This window comes from Acanthisitta chloris, unplaced genomic scaffold, assembly GCF_000695815.1.
Source record: "Acanthisitta chloris isolate BGI_N310 unplaced genomic scaffold, ASM69581v1 scaffold22363, whole genome shotgun sequence".
Taxonomy (NCBI): domain Eukaryota; kingdom Metazoa; phylum Chordata; class Aves; order Passeriformes; family Acanthisittidae; genus Acanthisitta; species Acanthisitta chloris.
Window position 1 is genome coordinate 52,172 of NW_008666929.1, and position 19,357 is coordinate 71,528.

The 19,357-nt window shown below is 38.2% G+C and overlaps 1 protein-coding gene across 1 annotated transcript; it reads right to left on the reverse strand.

The window, feature by feature from the left end:
• Positions 1 to 660: 660 nt before the first annotated feature.
• On the reverse strand, positions 661 to 13,978 carry HABP4 (hyaluronan binding protein 4; the record flags this gene model as incomplete). The annotated part of the gene is made up of 6 exons (XM_009072329.1): positions 661 to 717; positions 1,499 to 1,666; positions 3,399 to 3,567; positions 10,694 to 10,777; positions 12,830 to 13,015; positions 13,846 to 13,978. Coding segments are annotated over 6 exons (797 nt in total), but the record flags the coding sequence as incomplete, so codon positions are not given.
• Between the last annotated feature and the right edge of the window lie 5,379 nt (positions 13,979 to 19,357).

A 19,357-nucleotide genomic window follows, 5' to 3' on the forward strand; every position in this document is an offset into this window, starting at 1 on the left:
GAAGCAAGACTTATGGTTAGATAACAATTAAAAGCATCTGTGCTGCCTTAATTTTAAAGATCACTTCTGTTTAGAGAGATGTTCACTGTTTTGGGTAAGGACTGCTGTTTAGAGTTTGATAGGGTTTCCTTCTTTTTTTCTCCTCCAGACTACATTCAAGTAATGAAAACTTCAATCTACCACTGACTTGTTTAAATAATACCTCAAACCCAAGTGAATGAACATTATTTTATTTGCCAGTCCAGAAGGTACTGCAATTTACAAGTGTCTAATATATACACTTGAAAGAAACAAGTTGTAGATCATGTTGTACAGTTTTACATTTCACCATGGTGTCGTGAAGAACTTAATATATACATGTTTTGAAACACTGTTCCCTTTAAATTCATGAGGCATTGTAGTGAAATACTGTAAACCACCCCACAGTGGATGCTTTACATTCACAAATGGAGGCAGACACTGGAACCTGTGACAGGATCCCAGTCCACCCATATCTCCAGAATTCAACTACATTAACAGACAGCTGCAATCATTCCACACCTAATACCTAAACAATTTTTCCAGAAGGAAACAGGATTTCTTTATCCCCACCAGCATAAAACTGGTTTCTTCACAGTTACACCAAAGCTACTTTGAGATACCAGCATTTGTGATGGTTCCTCAAGCTAAAGCTGGGAAATCCTCAAGATCATCAGGATTTGGAGCAGCAGGCTGCACCTACAAAGTAGGAAAAGAAGCTTCATAAAAATGAATGCATTTCAAAATCATCCAACAGCTATGTATACATATTTTACCGTCAAAAGGGTTAATTCTTCTCAAATTAAATGCTTTATATCCATCAGTATCACAGAAATGCTAAAAATTTCTCAGAAGTTATGAGTACAATAATTTCTTCAGTGTGAATGTATTTATAATAATGTTATCCTGGAGAGGACCAGAAAATCAGAAGTTCTGGAGCACTGAATGAGTAAAAGTAAAGTAATCTCAATCAAAATACTGTATATCTTTAGAAGCACCATTACTATATTTTTATATTCAAATCTACTGCACATACCATCGTTTTAAACTCTATGCCCTGTTATTAGAAAGAGCTTTTTTCATTCAGATGAAACAACACTACTGTATTACTCTGAAAGTTCTCAGCCTTAAGCTATTTTATTCATAGTAAACTGAGACCTTCACTATGAAGAGTAGAGATCTCATTTTCCAGTGTGCAAATGCCTTTTTTTTTTTCAGAGAAAAAGGTGAGTGAGTCTGAACCAGTACTTAATTTCAAGTAACATGATATGGGCCAGGAACTCAAAATAAGCAGGCTAACATGCTATGAGGCAGGAGTCAGAAACACAGCTATCACTACAGAAATCAGTAATTCATCACAAAACTGGGTGGGACACACAAAACACACACTCCAACAACTGAAAAAAAGCCTCAAGCAAACAACAACAACAAAACCACCCCAAACAAACAAAAAAACCACCCTAAAAATCATGACCTCTACTTTTGGTCTCAGTTCTGCCCCTTCTGCTGGATTGCCACAAACAACTTGTCCTCTTCTTGATCCACGGTCACAGTGAGAAAGACTCCCAAAATTAATATTCAGCTGACGTGTTATATCATTCGCTGGTCTTCGGAAGACATGAGAATCACCTTCAACACCTTTTTGCAACTTGAAAAAAAGATCTGGTTAAAGCCTGTAGTTTCCATGAACAAGCTTCTTCCCTCCCCAATCCACACACACACACTTGTATTACAGACTAAGCAGCAGATAAATCAAGATATCTGGAATAGAAGACAAGTCTTAACTTCCACAGGATTTTACAGAGATGAGGCAATTGCAGCTTCCCAGATGCCTGGGATGGTCCTTTGTTGGCTAGAAATTACTGGCAACAAACTCTTCTGTACCATCTTCATAACACTAAAGAGGTTTTCCAGAAATATCATCTAGAAGGTTTGCAAAGGAACTAGAGAATCAGACTTAAACTACTTACTCTTACAATTATCTCCAAGTAATGGTTAAAAGGCCATACTAAAGCTATCTAATCAATGTATTCATTTACATGTCTTCAGCTGTGGGATTACTCTTGGTTTAACTCTGTGTATTCCTAGTAGCTAGTGGATGTAAGACTACTTCCCATCATAATTTTAATGTGCACTGCAGTAATGATACTGTACATGTAAACTCATCCCATACAGTGATAAATCACTTATTCAGTGTCTAAATCAGGGATTTGTCTTGCCTATGTTACACAGTTCCTGTACCTCCTATCTTAATTTTGACAAGGTCCCTAGATACTGCCAGAACACAAACTTTACTGGCAAAAAGAACAGGAACTTGTATGCACTCTACATGCACTTGCATACTCTGTTAGGAGTTTGTGAGAAGCAATTCTCCCCCCCACCCCTGCCACCACCTCCCTCAGAGAAGGAAGAGGGAATAATGGGAACTCCAACCAGCAGAAGTCCTGCTAGAAAGAATACAGGACACTTCAGTACTGTATGTCCCTGAAAGTGCTCAATGGTCTAAAATGATGAAGGCTTAAAAATACTACAAGTTTTGATGTTACTGTTGTAATTAGGCAAGACAATACATATGTTCATAAATGCACATAGACTTCAATGATCAAAATTCCATCATGCTAGACATGCACATATTTCTGTGACCCCCAAAGTCTGAAATCTAAGTGAGCAAGAGTCTGAAAGAAGCCTCCCCACTCTCCCCAGAGCTAGAAGTTCTCCCTGAAATTTTAATCTCAGTAATATCATGGAGTAAAATTTAGAGAAAGAGGGTGAGGAAGTAAGCACACTACTGCAGAACAAGCTCTACGGAGTTAGTTTTAAGAAGCAGGACCCTAAAACTGAAAAGAGAAAAAAAAGAAGAATGAAAAATTCCTGTATTCCAAGTGCAAAATGAGAGCTGGGATCCAGCACAGATGAGAAATAGGACACTTAGCATCCAGACTAACAGATGTCAAAACCCAAGTTTAATATATACATGCACATGTATACTGGCAAGTAAGTTAAACAGGATTCAGAGTTAGGAAAATAAGTGTTCAGTAAGCCAAGTTTCTTTAGCAGCATTACCAGAGATCTGCACAGCTGGTAGCAGCAAGGACACAGGCTTTATATTACTAAGACTGAGCCATAAGGTAGAACAACTTGATACATTATGTATTTGCATACAGAAGGGGGGGGGGTGTCATCCAAGAGAAGAAAGATGAATAGACAGTAGGTTTAAGGCAAGTTTTGGGGCAAGTGTCATTATGGTAATAAAGCTTAGATTCTGTTTTCTTGTAGTTTATACTAAAAGTGGTAGAAAAAGTGATAGAAAAAGAATAGAGACAGTTTCCTTAACCCTGGGCATAAAGCAGAATTTAGAGAACTCCTGAGGCAATGCTTACATTATTTCTATATTTTGACTCGTGAATCACCACTGCTTTGGGAGGAACAGTGGATTCTGGCTTCCGGATGTTGAATTCAGCCTTTGGTCGATTCTGTTGCTGAAGATTTTTCCACTCATCTAAGGTCATTTCTTGAACTACTTCTTCCACTGGCTGTCCTTCAGCAACTCTAAAGGTTTATAGTTGTAAAGCAAAAACCATTAGCTTGCAACATGCCAGGATGAAGAACAAGAAACTGAGGATACTAATCAAAACATTTGGAATGTTTCTCACCAAATTGTCCTTAATTTCACTTACTCCCCACAGTAACTTTGTGTGATATGCAAGTGGGAATATATATTTATATACTGTTTGAAATTAGCCACATGAAGAAATTCTGACTTTTGATCTGGCGTATTCTTAACCCTACATTTTAACAGTGGATCTACACCTAGCCAATACAGCTGCAGTAAAAAAGGCACACAGAGCAGTTTTAAAACACCCCAATGGCATGGTTTCATTGACTTGTACTGCACCTTGACAATATGAGATGGATTCACGCTTCAAGGTAGCTTTCAGTCATCAGAAATATACCATGGAATCTTCTAGGTAATTATGAACATTTCTTTTGTTAAATTTCACAAGGTGTTTCTTTTGTCAGATGTAGTAACACACAAGGAAACAGGACTTATCACCCAGCAAAAACATAAATACTAGTCAAGTTTAATTTGTCATTAAGTGTAATAATTTAATAGCTCAAGGAAAACACATCAAGGCCTGCCTTGCATAGTGTTGAACTCTAAAGACAGAAGGTTTTATGTCTGTACTCACAAGAGAAGGTACACAAGACAAAACTAAAGGTTCTTTTCCACTCACTGCTTAGCTACTCTTCTGCCACTTTTCTGATGCTGACCAAGACTGACTTGCCCAGAAGCAGGAGCTATTAGACTACAATACAGATGCACCTTTTAATGATTCTTCCAGAAAGATATTCCCTACTAAGCAGCATCATGTGGAGGGAGTGCAACTCACTTCATCACCATAACTCTCTGCTGCATAAACAAGTCAAATACCAAGAACTACAGGAAAATCCACACTGATTATTCCCAGGCACTTGAGAAACCATTTCTCCCTTCTCCCACACAAAACTGCTATGCATTACAATAGCAGTTGAATTTGGCTAAGTGTTTCCCTAACACTGATTTTTCTGGAAAACCCTTTCATTAGGATCCATCTGGTGGGAGAACTATGGATTTGCTTTTCTTCACTCACAGTTCCAAGTCTTCTTCCACCAAATGCTGATGATATTCCCAATATAGAGTTTATTAAATGCACGTTGGAAATTTTTACCATGAAATGAAGCAGAGTCAAATGACACTCAGTGAACTGTGATTTTTGTTTTTGAAGTTATGCAAACACCCCACATACACACATTTGTTAGGAGTGTTCTCCACATTGCAGAACTAGCCTACATAAGAGCAGGCCTGGTCCCTCTTCCTGCTTGGTCTTGCAGAGAACCATTCTCTATCTTGCCCATCAAAATTTAACAGTGTTTTTGAGGCAGCATATGGCAGGAGCAGAACTGAACAGTAAGACAACACTTTATTTTGGTTCTGGGGTGAACACAGTTTTAAATGCACTTCACAGAAGAACAACAAATACTCAAGTCCTGTACTACATGCCTCCCCTCTGATAAGCCTTCTTGCCCTGTTATTTTTAAATTTCCAGCTGCATCAACCAGAAATTAAACGTTAAAAGACTGGTAAGCAGTGTGTAGTTCCACGCTGATTAAAGAAGATCTGTAACTCTATTAGGACTCTTAGGGGGAAAAAAATCAATTTACTGAGTTAAATAGAAGGGATATTGGTAAAAGAAACAGCTAGTTCTGGAAAAACAGCAATAGTTACTGTTCCATGTGTAAGAACAAATTGCACCCCAAACTTTTCAACTGTGTCCTTAAGAGTAAGAGGCCAAATAATTTTGATTACTTATCTGAAGCTTCATTTTCAGGAATAAGTGTTGGAAAAACAAGACTAATGGTAAGTACTGGAGAACAAAAACAAGAAACTAAACTAACAGAAGGGTGTCAGTTAAACTGGTTTCATTTCTTTCTAAAAGCCACTACCTCAGAACTGAATCAGTAAATTGCACATCAGAACTTGAGCAAGTCTTTTTTTCTTCCTCTCCAGGTTAAGTTTTCACCACAAAAGAGACACAATGTTTCAGACCTTAGCAACAGCTGTAAAAAGACACAGAACTGGTGGCAACGAGTACTTGAGAAGTAGCTACCGATCTTTCAATTTACCAAGTATTTGAGTGGGGGTTTCCGGACAGGTCTGCGCAGGTATCCACAGAGTAATACACAGTAGATCCACTGATGGCACAAAGCTGGCCTAAGAGAAGGGCAACAGTGCAAGTATTCAAGAATACTGAAGGACTGACTAGTGGCATAAGATGTAAAAGTGACTCAGTGACTTGAAAACAACACCAAAAATCACCAGGAAGCCCCAAGGACAGCCAGAAATACATACACTTAGGCAAAAGTACCAGCCATCCAAACAGATGGCTGACAGCAGTGGCCGATGTTCTGCCACTAGCGAGGCAGAATCTCTGAAGGAGAGACCCCTACATCCCAAATATAGCAATATTGAAGTATTTGTCCCTTCTGCAACAACATACTGTGATAAAGAGCCACATTAACAGCTTTGTTCGGCATGAATGTCATTACTGGTAGAGGGGAACATCTCAAATGAATGCCTTCTCTGTGGGAACAGGTAGGAAGCCCAGAAGAGCACTGCAAGACAGGTATGAAGTCTGAACCACATGATGTACATGGGAAGCCTTTAAAAGATGCACTGAGGAAACATATATAATGCTAAAAAAGAAAATGTTTTGCATATCTGTGACATTAAGGCAAGACACTCAGGCAAATAAAAACACTAACACAGCAGCTTCTGTTTTCTAAGTATTAGAAAGACCATCAAGGGACATTGAAATTTCTAGCAGTAGAGGACACTAACATCAACTAGACAGGCATGAGAAGTGACATGCCTTGGGTTGGAAGAACCCTTTCAGATCGAAACTGCTATGATCATAAGACACCACAAGTACATCACACTACACAGCAACTCAGTCTCTCAAAAAAAAAAAAAAAAAAAAAAGAATGATTGCTTTGAAAAGCACACGTCTATCAAAAACAACCACTTGCCAGTTCTAAGGGCAGTATTCATGGATTTACACTGCAAATGTTCATTTTTTTCAACTGCAAAGTATGGTTTGATTTTTACTCCAAAGCAGTGTTTTAACTGCTAGGTTATTAGCAGTACAAGTTTCTTTTAGGATGTCAAGACTCCCAAGAGGAAACACCTCCCATTAGTGAAGCACAGCAACAGAAACCTGAATATCACATTTTGGACAGAGACTCAATTGCAGCAGGTTATACTGGGCACCAAGCCTGCAGGAAAGTGCACAGTGTGCATTACTTTCAGCCTTCTAACCTTACATATTTTTAGTAACTGCTTGGTGAATTTTCATTAATCAAAGTAATAAGCTCCTTGGCACACCAACAGTCATGCTTACAAAATAATGCCAGATAATTAAGTGCAGCCTCTGGACATGAATAAACAGAATTCACAATGAAAGTTCTGCTAAATCACTATACAGGAGCCTTCAATTAATGGTTCCTACTGCTTCAGCATTTTCAGTGGACAACCATAACCCTCCAGCTACACCTTGATTACAGTAAACAAAATACCTTTTCTTTTCACTGGAAGAAATGCAAGGGGAAAGAAATGGCATCCAGCTCAGCTATTCGGATATTTTCTTCTAATTAAAAATAATGATAGCATGTCTTTCTCAGATCAGTTTATGTATTAGTCAGCTGCACAAAGCAAATTCTTAGCCAGCTTTCATCAAGAAGTCAGTGACATGAATCTTTCCTACTAAACATCTCTTGCAGGAGCATTATCACCAGCTATAGCAAAATTCAAAGTTAAACAAGGTAAGACCAAACAACAACAACTGTACAAGCTTACTATAAGAAAAACACTCAACCAAATACTTATGAAGCTCTGGCCTGGTCTATGAATAGCTTTACGTCACCATTAAACAACCCCAACCAACAACAACAGCAAAAAGCCCAAACGAACAAGATAAATAGCTCAAAAAGCTTGAAGATAAATTCTGAAAGTTTCCTATTAAATGACCAGAATGATACATAGCCCACCAAAAAGAAAGCCCATGTGTGAAGAAATGGAAGAAAACCTCACAGAATAAATACTAACTCCGGAAATACCTTTAGGGAGAGGAATTGGTTAACCTTTGTGTTGTACTGAATCAAAAGAAAAATCTATTAATTTGAATTAGTCAACACAAGTGTGTCACTTTGTTCAGACTGTGAGAAAGCAGCTGTGAGGAAAGCTTATGCTGCTGTAGTACCTGTGTATTCTATATAGAGTTAGGCTGTGCTTTTGCAGCAAAACAAACCCCAACTTTTAGCATTCAGTTTGGGATGTTATGAAGAGATAGATATGTTGATACACCCAAGGAAATTTGAGGATATAGGAAAAAATCTAACTTTATTTATATTACAGAAGCGTTAAAAAAACCTCTTGTCCTGCAATACTTTGCAAATGGAAGCTAGGGAACAGCTAGTCCTGAATGCAAGACCCTGCAAGTCAGATAAGCTCACAGAAGAAGCCCTTTCCAGAGGTGAAATGAAATTAGGCAGTACCACACTGGAAAACTACACAGTATCTCCACACAGACATATGTAAGGAACCTTTAAGAAAGGTTTGTTTCAACATTGCCTGGCCTTGATGGCTTGTTGTGGGGCAAAGGCTAGTTGATTGTTTCAACGCTTGCTAAGCCACGTGATGCCTCCTCTGGCCATGGAAATCCTCTAGCTGCCAGATAACCAGGCATCATTGTCCACAACTGACATCACTTCCAGCTGCCAAAATCATGAGACTGGGAATTGCTCAACTCCATGGAAACTGGCCAATCAGTGCCCTGACAGAGCCCTATACAAAGGAACAGCATCCAGAGCATGGGAGATACCTATCACCAAAGAAAAACATGACTATGGATCATCAGAATGCTGCTGGGTCCATGGTGATGACCATCCCTCTTCTATACGACTCTGGATCATCTGCATCCATGGTGGTGACTATCTCTGCTTTGGCATACCAAATCTTGCCTGCTTCTCCCTTTTCTGTTTCTGACTTTCCTGTCATCCCTTCTCTCCCCCTTGTGTGACCAATAATAAAGTCTCACTCCCTAATGGTATTTTGACCTCATTTGTGTCTTAATTCACACTGGGGGAATCAAACCGAACACTCCCGAGTCTAATCAGACTGGAAAACATATTCCCAATAACCAGGACAGCATTTTTAAATGGAAATCGTTACAACAGTGAAGAGAATGAGAGAAGAAAACCCAAGTCTTCCATTTCTTTTCCAATAGAGGCACACAACTGCAACAAAGCAGTAGAAGGGAAATGGTTTCCTTGGAGTCACTGCATTTTGGAGTCAAAATGAGAAAGATCCTAGCAGTAGCTTAGCAAACACACAATCCTATATAATACTGAGGCTCTAGCAAAAGCAGAAGGTAACCTAACCATTGTGTTATCTGCTAGAAGACAGCAACTCTGGAGAGCAGGGGCAACCTACACATGTAAGACACTTAAATACATCCTGAAGCCTGAAAGCCATAACCAACCAGATTTTACTCTTAAATATTAAAAGAACAAAATAAATAATTCCACTTTAAGGTATGCCATACAACCATCCCTAATGACCTAGGCACTCTTCACACAATGTCTCCTGCTTTAAAATACCTAGAGTCACTAAGCTGCCACCACCCCAAAAGGTAAGTGCAGTAAGATATATGTAATCCATGTTTTGTATACAGATTTTTAAGCCTTTGGGACAATATTTACTGCACTGAAAAGAGTACACAGTGCAGAATTTTATACTTGTATGTTACTTGCTTTTTTGAATCTCAGATTTCAGTGGACTATTCCTAAATGAAGCTTTTTTAAAAAACATAAACAGGAGTAAAATCTCCAGAAAGGCTCACAGCCTGACCAAATACCTAGTGATCTCTAAGAAAGGCAAAAGAATTACAGATAACTGGCATATTCTGCCACAGGCCTTTTCCACTGCATTTACTTCTTGTGCCTGAAGCTCTACAAGGAGCCAATATCAGGACACACCTACAAAGAGCTTGAATTGAAGCAGAAACAAATACAAGTCAGAAACATATAAAGGTACCAGGAGTACAGTGCATTTTTGACAGTGTATCTACACTACTCTTCAGTTAATCTAGAAACAGGGGGGATTTTTTTTGGAAATTCAGTTGCAAGTCATTCAGTTTCAAAGATAGATTTCCCCATGTGTACACACCTCTAGCTATGTATTAAAAGCTAATTTAAAATGAAAAGAATCAAAGCTATATCAACAGAACTTCTTACGGGGTTAAACAACCTGAACATATAAAAGAGGTTTTGTAGACTAGTTGGCTTCGTAATTAAGAAATGAATCCAGGTCACTAACAACTGGAGCTGCATCATTAGGCAAAAAATGCTTCATGGCAACAGAAGATAAAGTTAACATATTGCACTGACTATTTTTCACTCATTAGGAGATACTTACCATATGCTATTAAATTATTCTTTAAGGCTCTTACTTGGACAAGGTTGTCCACTTACTTTTTCTTAAGCCAGTGTTTATTTGCTGTGAAGTAAATTCTTACTTGAGACTGATGAGCTTTCAAGCCAGAAGATGAGCGGCAGATTTCCATCAATTTTGCTACTTCTAAGGCTCACTGCACAACCATTTCCAGAAAGTTTTTCAAGTTCTGCCATGGCCATTCATAAATAGATCACAACTGCATGATACTAGGGACTGATGAATACAGAGTGTCTTAGTGTACCTCAGATGTGTCTGTACAAGGTGCCCATGTGCATGGGCACCTTGAATAACTTTTTGCCTAGAAAGCATGGTAATTTTTATGAATTAGTCAAGTTAAAAAGATGAAAGATAATACGTAGCCCCTCCTTAAATTATCACCAAATATTAGGAACCTAAGCATCACTGTGCAATTAAATACAGTCTGCAGCTGTATAAATCAAGCTTTAGTGAGAATTAGGGATGCATCTTCTATACTCATAAATACAAACAAAGCTTTTCTATTTTTAAACTTGTGCACTAGCAAAACTTCACAGTTTGCATTTCAAGTGTGCCTCCCAATACAAGTTTATCGGTGAGTCAATCGTTTTCTTTACACTTAGAACAAAAATTTTAGTCAAACTATACTTGTTCAGTGGCCCTCTTTTAGATCTCCCTGGCTGCTCAGCAGTTTCTTCAGTCTCTTCCACAGGTGCAGTCTGTCTCGTCCCACTGAAACAGTAAACAAAAAAATGCTAAAGTCTTCATGGGTCACATTGGAAAAAATAAAACCTTGCAGATCAATACACTGCTTTCTTTCCAGAATTCCTTGGGAAGAACAAAACAAACGCTGATCATAAGCAGAAAGTAAATCTACTAAGTCTCTAGTTGAGGAATTAACAAAACAAGGAGTATTAGGGAAGTCCAACTTCTATGTACTTTTAAACAAAAGTAGTGAAGAGCATGTATGAACACAAAATAATTCAGTCATGAATACTAATACCAGTACTTGTATAGTATAACACTGATGTTTGGCTTGGTCTTTTTCTTTCTTTTCAAGAGTTGAAATAGTTACATTCAGACTCCAAGTTTGTGTTTTCTATAACACAGACATTCGTTTGATGTCAAATGAGTAGGAACTTACTTTCATTCCACTGGTAAGCACACATATGTAAAATTAACACCTTTTAGCCCTGACACATGATTGAGCACAATTAGGGCACAGACATGCTTTTGGAATTGTTCAGACAGCTTCAATTTAGTGTCACTTCTACCACGCCACAAGAAAGCATCAATAGATCATAAGTTCTGATGCTATGGAAATTTTAAAAAAACAAACAAACAAAAAAAAAAACCCACCCACCACCCACAACAACCCGAGACTTGGAGAGAAAAAGTAAGAAAAAGGACCTTGAACTTCTCGTAACTATGAACTTCACAACACCTTTCCTGACATCCTACAGAAGATAATTTTGAGCTTTAGATCAGCTAGTTCTGTACTACCAGTGTTAACCTAGCTGATCCTTAGGTACCTAACTAATACTTTTGCCAGAATACCTAACTAACTAATATGAAATACTACAGCAGACATAAATGTTAGTACAGTCTTTCAGAAGAACTTAGGATATCAAACCCCCGAAGTTATTACACAGCAGGGCTGTATTTGTCAAACTTTTAGCATGATTGCCTGAATCCACTAGCTAAGTTTTATAACTTGGATTTTATTTTAAAATACATTTTTGGTTTTAATACAATTTTGTGAATGAATGTGTACACAGCCAAAGATGTTTCCTATAAGTTCAAAGCACAGCCTTTTCTCTGTCCTTCATCAGCCTTCAGTTAGAATATTCTAGATCTATATGAGAACAAATGTTACTGGAAAGAATAGCATATTGCTAGGTGCAAAGAACGGGCAAAAGAAGCATTTCTGGTGAGCTTCTTACATATCTAAACAGAAACCAGTATCAGTAAGAGAAATATAGAACTAAATGGAAAATTCCCAAATTTCAGTAAATCTAACTGACCAAAAATCACATTATGCTACAGGTCCTCCTGAGCACTTTAAAATCTATTTCAGTGGTAGAGTCAGAATTCCGTGTGGCTCTGGAGGGTAATATTTAGCTATTAGTTTTGCCATTTAGAAATGATTCATAAAACTCAAGAAAAAGAGTCTGGACTTTAAGCCATTAACAGAGTTTGAATATTTTAATCAGCATTTTGAAGTAATGTCACTAAATACCAAAGTCCCACTTGCTTGACTTTTGAGAAAAGTCATAACTTATTTCCATTAAAAGACAACTTGGCTCCAGCCTTAAGTGAAGAAGCATCATGCCTTTGCTACAACTTTAATCTCACCATCATAAAGCAGACAAGTTCAAAAAACTGTAAAACTATGTTAATCACAACAATAATAGAAAGCAATGCTTATAAAGCACAACATGCCCATAAAACTGATGAACACAAAATGATGATCAAAGGTGGTTCATGGAAAATTATGATCTATGGTGGTCACATGCATATGATGTACCTTATATCATATTTCACTGCTGTGCAGTTGCTAGCTACACCTCCACCCTTTTTGTTATCTGCGTTCGTTCCTCTAGAGAAGAATACAGAATGCTGTGAGTTTAAGAGATTTTTTCCCATTAGGACCTGAAACTAAAACCAGTATTGAGTTTTTGTCAGCCAGCTTGGATATAGAAGGAATCAGAATACCTAGGAGATACTACTGCAGTGCTGTCTGTTGTTTACCTGAATATTAAGTAAGAAACATAGAACACTTACCTTTTATCATTATCACTTTGTCTTCCAAATCCACGTCTTCCTTGAAAGGCATCAAAACTTCTAAAGACTCCACCTCTTCCTCTACCTCTCATTCTACCTCTTCCTCCACCACAGCCTCTTATTGGTCCTTCACGGTCAGATCTTTCAGTTGGTATAAAAAGAAGATAACTAGTCAGAATCTTATTCCTACAGAACACTTAACAAGGAGAAAATAATCATATGGCTATATCAATATATGACAACTACTGATCAATTTTTAGAGCGCATCTTGACACAGCACACAGTACAGTCGTTCTAGTTTTGTCATTGCAAATGGACAAACTGAATTCAGGAGGAATTATTACAGTAAACAGGAATAGAAAGATCAGCTGTTTACTGATAACACTGAAAACACTACAGAAGTTAGAGAAAACACATCAGCCAAATCTTCAGTAACTGTATCAGACAATAGCTCCATTGTCTAAGCCAAAATTTATATGCAACTGCTAAAAATTTCAAGCAACTTATTAAATAACAACTATTGTGATGTAAAGTAAGAACAGCCATACTCTCAAGTGTTAAAGGTTTAGGTGGAATTACAAAGAAAGCAAAATTGATATGCATTCACTGTCCAAACAGTGAGTAATATGAGAATGCTGTATTTTCAGTTTGAACAATAAAATTCATTTAACTTGGACCTTACCACATGTTCTGCAAAGCTTGATACATGAGCTCAGAAAAGAATGTTTATGTTGCAGACTAGGGGTTACGTTTTGAGATCTTTACCCTTTTCAGTTTTGCCTTACATTTCTAACGTTTAACAAAACCACTCCAAAACTGCCTGCAAGGAAGCTGGAACTACAGCTCTTCTAGTTATAACTAAGTAGTCTTGCAACAAATCTACATGCTAATAATGCAACTATGCCTTCAAGTCATGTCTGGGCTACTAGATCTGTTTTAAAAACACGGAACATCTCCTTCCCACCCCTTCTCAGGTTCTCTGTGAGGCAACTCACTTCTCCCTGCATGATACCCACCTTTCCTCCATGAATTCCACTTGTCTTTGTGTTTCATAGTAATGGTATTTCCTGAAATATGGTCTCCCTTTGGTTTTTTCTTGTTTTGCCTCTGCTCCTCGATGTTCTCTCCATCGAGGTTCTTGGGCCCAGCCTACGAAAACACAGATATTACTAACAGGTCAATAGTAACTGAATTGCAGCTACCAAACTACAGACTGAAATGAGTTGGTTACACCTCATGGTCTTCAGACCTACACTTTTCCAGTCTCAAGTCCATGAAAATATTAAAAGCCCTTATTGTTGCCAGAAACTGTTTGAAAGACATTTACTTTCCCTTCTGCATTGATGAACCTGCCTCACACAAAAATACCATGGGTTTTGACACAGGTCAGACATTTTCAGAAAATATACAGCTAAAGAAAAATCTCATTTTGCTCACATTAAGTTGCAGAAAAGGACAACAAAAACTGTTTCTCTCATGTTCTTTCAAAGACCTTGGTAGTGTACTAGCACAGAAGTTTCAATGCAAAAGACAAATTGCAAGGTGGCTACAGGAGCAATGAAGGTGAGACAAAGAGGAGGGTCCTTAGAGACAAGCACTGATCATGACACCATACACCTCCTGCCAGATGAGCTCAATTTATAAAGTCTGAGCTTCCACCTTATGGCTTTAGCTACCAACATCTGACCTCATTTGTGTCCTAATCTCGCTCTGGGTATATTCGATCCTAAATCCCCTCTGCTTTTGCAGACTGGGACACACCTCTACCCTAAACTCATGGCTATGGTGTCTAACAACCAGAGCAGGGTTACCTCCTTTTATTTCTGATCTGTGGAGGAGAGGACCATTCACCAACACTACAGGTCACTGAGTTCAAGTGGAACAAACCCAAGCACTAACTAGAAAGGCTCCCACACCAATAATTCTAATAAAACATATTTGAGCCTTTTAGGATTTTATTCAGCCATCACTGGGATTAAGGAGGACCAGGCTGGGCAGGGTGAATGGAGGGAAATTGTGCATTATAAGAAAAACTAGTGAGGTTTTCCATTCAACCTGTATACATCTAGCAGAAGATTGAAATTTATTATGCGCTTTCTTCCCCATTTTCCCAAATTCTATGCTCTATCTAGGACAAAGTTCTCCAGAAGCAAGCGTGCCTTTTGTCTGCTAGGCCTCTATACTTACACTATTGGCTGAAAAATGTGTTGATTTAAGCCAATCAAGCAAGGAACTACAGAAAGATTGTTCTCACCTACAAAATCGAGCTACTCTTTCCTTGAGAAGCACCTGAGCAAGGCTGAGCAAATTTAGTGGACAAGTGGCAGTCCTGGCTACTGTGCCTCTCTGTTAGCACAGAGAGAAAAAGTCTATGCTATGTCACAATATTAAGATGCAAATTAATTTATAGCTCCAAAGAATTGCCAATAAAAGACCTCTGATCGAAGCTTAAGTGGCATGCGTGAAATCTGTAACATCATCTTTAAAAAGAAAACTTCAAAGAACTATCCATGTGGTGTATAAGGAAGAAGAGTGGTAAATAAAGCTTTTTGTAATGCAGTAAGGACAGTCATAGTTGTACACAAAAGATAGGTTTATTTGTGCTGCAGAAGCAACCCCAGCTTTGGTTTTCTTTAAACTATAAACTACTTGACATAATATATTTCAGTAATTCTTTCCTCTCAAGGTTTGGAGTTGCTGGATCCTGAGAGCAGCAAGCATATTTGCATTCCCCAAGTTACAGTGTAATCTCTGGACAACAGGCAACTTCTGAAATTGGCTTCTGAGTAAGCTCTGGAGTCTGAAGGATCATCTACTTGAGGTCTTACAAACAATGCTGAAAACTAAAGATCAGTCTTTCCTAGTTACCTGGTTTAGCCTCTCTTTAAAAGGTTCCTTCCACGTCTTAAAGTTACATCTGTAATCTGTATTCAGCTGAAGATGTGTCCCACCACTCTCTGCTTCACCATAGCTTCCCTGGAAGGTTACTGTAGCAGCCCAGTCTGTTGGCTAAATTGCCTGTCACTTTATTTTCTAAACTGAGGTATCAGACAATAAAACTGATGCTTAAAATGTTTCAACAGACCCAGCTTTTTATTTTCAGAAGCATCTGAGCTATTGTTAGAGAGAAACACATCTACAAATACTAAAATTACCAGGTACTAGAACTAGACACTGCTAAAGGAAAAAAAAGCCCAGTTTTACAAGCCATTGTTAAAACTCTAAATCATACAGACAATGTACTTCAGTAGTTTTTGCTTTTCCCACACTTTACTCTCTGTGTTAGTTTTCCTCATACTGCAACACTTGGAGACTTTCTAAAAAGCATTTTTAATAAGCATGTACCACAGAACTTGCAGCTGGAGAAGCAGAAATTGTATTTAAGCCCTTCATTGCCTGGTTTCCCAGGCAATGGATATCTATGTATTAACAGATGAATTTGAAACAACGCAGCAAAATCTGTCTGCCCTTCCAGTGTTGCTGTCTAGCTCTCAGTAAGTTCCTCTATCCCCATCATCTGTCCTCAAACAAGTGGGACCTTTGCCAGGGAAATTCAGCAGATTTAGCTACTCCAGCTAAGCAAATCTACTTGGACAAGAGAACATAGTTAAAAGAATTCAGCTAACTAAACTTACAGCAGTTCTCCCTTTGTTTTTATGAAGCTTTTCTGCTAATATGTCAACAAGAACCTATGCAGGTCTTTCAGGGCATTTGACTACTAATCTCACATACAGTTAAAAATAAAAAAAATAGAGCTGGTACAAGATAAAATTCCCCAGAAACATTCCATGCCATATTAACTTAAATCCATAGCTAAAAACTCAAACACAGTATTCAGGAACTATATACAAGTGTTACTGGAGTCATCAAATGTACACGAAAGAAGAAAACCTTTTAGAGGTATTAGCAACAAAGGTTTAGAGATTTCAGAAGAACTGAGCTTATAACTGCATGATCAACAAATTTAATTTGCCTGGAGCAGTAAAGAATGCAAGCTCTGCAACTGGGCCTGTTGAATAAAGAGCTGCCAAACGCAGTTTGGTCACTGTGGTAAGAATGAACTGAGTTAACATTAAGTGGCACAATTATAAGAGCTGCAATACCTACAACTGTTGCTACCCAAACCCTCAGCTAATACAAAACAACAATCAGTAAAAGAAAAATACATCATTTAGGTCAAAGGGTTTTGGCAGGCTATGAAATAGAGGGCAATTTTCTTGTTAAAGCAAGACTAAAAAGTTATGTCAATGCATAATAAATAGTTTGGATTCTAAAGGTTGAAGTATTGCTTTACCTGGCCAAGTCCTCTTAAGAGGTTTGTTTCAAACTGAAAATAGCTCCAGAAATTTAGTAAAAACTCCTCTGAAAAAGGCAATGAAGAACTAAATCAAAAAACCCCGACTTACAGAATTTTAAAAGTAAACCTTCCACTCTAGGATTAAAACATAACATCACGACAAAATCTCTCCAGCTTCGGGGAAGTTTTTATATTGCAATATAGAAGTCTAGGTTTGCTTTGAGTCTTTCTAAAGGTAAAGACCCTTTTAGTTCAGATTTAATGTGCTCGAGAAATAACGCTGTAATAAAACAAAAATCATGAAACTTTTAAGATAACTCTTTGTAACCCAAAGAAGCAAACAGCCTAGTAGTTAGACAAAACAGTCTGGAGAGAGTACAAAGAAGAGTAAAGATCAAACTGCTCAGTGTCCAAAGGGGGGCTGTGAAGATGATCAAACGGCTAGAGAGTCTGCCTAAGGAGAAAAGACTGAAGAAGCTGTCCCTTCTCCCTGAGAAGGCTTGGTAGAGGCCACATCACAGTATCCCAATACTTGTAAGGCTATAGAGAGGATGAAGTTTCTCTTCACAAGGAGCTATATGGAGAAAACGTGCGACAGTGCAGACAAGTTGCACAAGGAGAGATTTCACCTCTGCTAGGAATTTCTTTCTGATACTGTCATGCACTGGAACAACCTCCTCAGGGTCATGGTGGAGTCTCCATCACAGGAGGCTTTCAAGATGTGACTGAACTGGGTACTAGATGTTTTCTTCAAGCCTTTCCCAAGAAAAGCCCTGTTTTGTGATGATGCTATGAACATTAGTACAATACAGAGTGAACTTTGTCATTTCAGCCATAACACCACCAGAATCTGATTCAGCTGTTCAGATGGGCCTAGACAATACTTTATGGTGTTTAATTCCTAGTTAGTGAAATTACATTAGAGGAAGTTATGCCCTAAAGCAAGAAAAAAAAAATCACTTAGTAAGTGTGGAAGAAAAATCTTTTAAGTTTGGCATTTGCTTCAGTGGTTCAGGGTTTTTTTTAATAAGTAATTTTTAAGCAATTAGTTTCACAATTTAGAACTTTTAATCTATATTATTTATTTCTCCAAACAGAGAGGCACTCTTCTAGCAATGGGTCCATCATTAGAAGCTTTATGCTAAACTGAGCTGGTACAAGGACCTTCCTGAATGGTTACACATTACCAGTGACTAAGGTGATAGTCCCCTGAATCTTTTAGAGTATCCAGAAATTTTCTGATTTAGTCCTGTGTAACAGATCAACTTTGTATGGCCCAAATAAAAAGCTGCCCCCACCGTCAAAAAACCCCAAGACATTTCCATCAACACACCATTCACTTTATATTTGCCAGCTACACCATTACAGTGTGTTTACCCTCTTTAGTCAGAGTGTTATCCCTGCCTTTCAGAGCTGACTTGCTGAGACAGCACATCCAAAGGAGAAACAGACAGGACCAAGTCTTGACCATCTACCCTGGTTTAGCATCCTGAGCACTACGCATTTACAGTCCTTACTTCTTAAGGACCTCAAGACAAACACACAACACAGACAAACCAGGATAGCTGGTTTGTTTAAAGTGCAGCATTTTTCAGAAATAACTCCTCTTGAGACAAATTCATTTTCACAAAGGTTACTATCAGCCAGCAGTCTTTTCTCCATTTAGTATTAGCAGGAAAGTAAAAGAAGGTGCACATGCCCAATGCATCTGTATGAGAAAACTGGTTTCTTAACACCAAGGCTGCAGAGAATACTCCAAGACACTCGACAGAGCCACTGTCTACTACCACTGAATTAAGATACCTATAGATAAGTAAGAGGTAAAGGAAGGTCTTACATCCTACCATGCTCCTGGTAGGTTACTGATAACCACCAGTTCTTGTTCTTTACATTAAAACTTGAGACTCTGCTGTTCACTGAACAGACTCCTTCACCTTCTGTTGATAACCACAGCAAAGTATCTTTTAAATAATATAAGCCATTACTAGTATGGGTATTTGTCTAACAGGGCAAATACTCACTGACAAAATCACGTAACTGCAGAGAAATCTCAAATAGATGAGTTGCATATAACTGTCCAAAGGGACAACTACTACTTGTTGATATTATCCTCTACAAAGGTGCTCATTAACTAGGGCACATTTGCCATTGAAAGATTCTCTGCTCCACAAGGTCAGATAATTACTGCTGGAAACAGTGTGAGATTAAGTCTAAGCAATAGAATGGGCAGC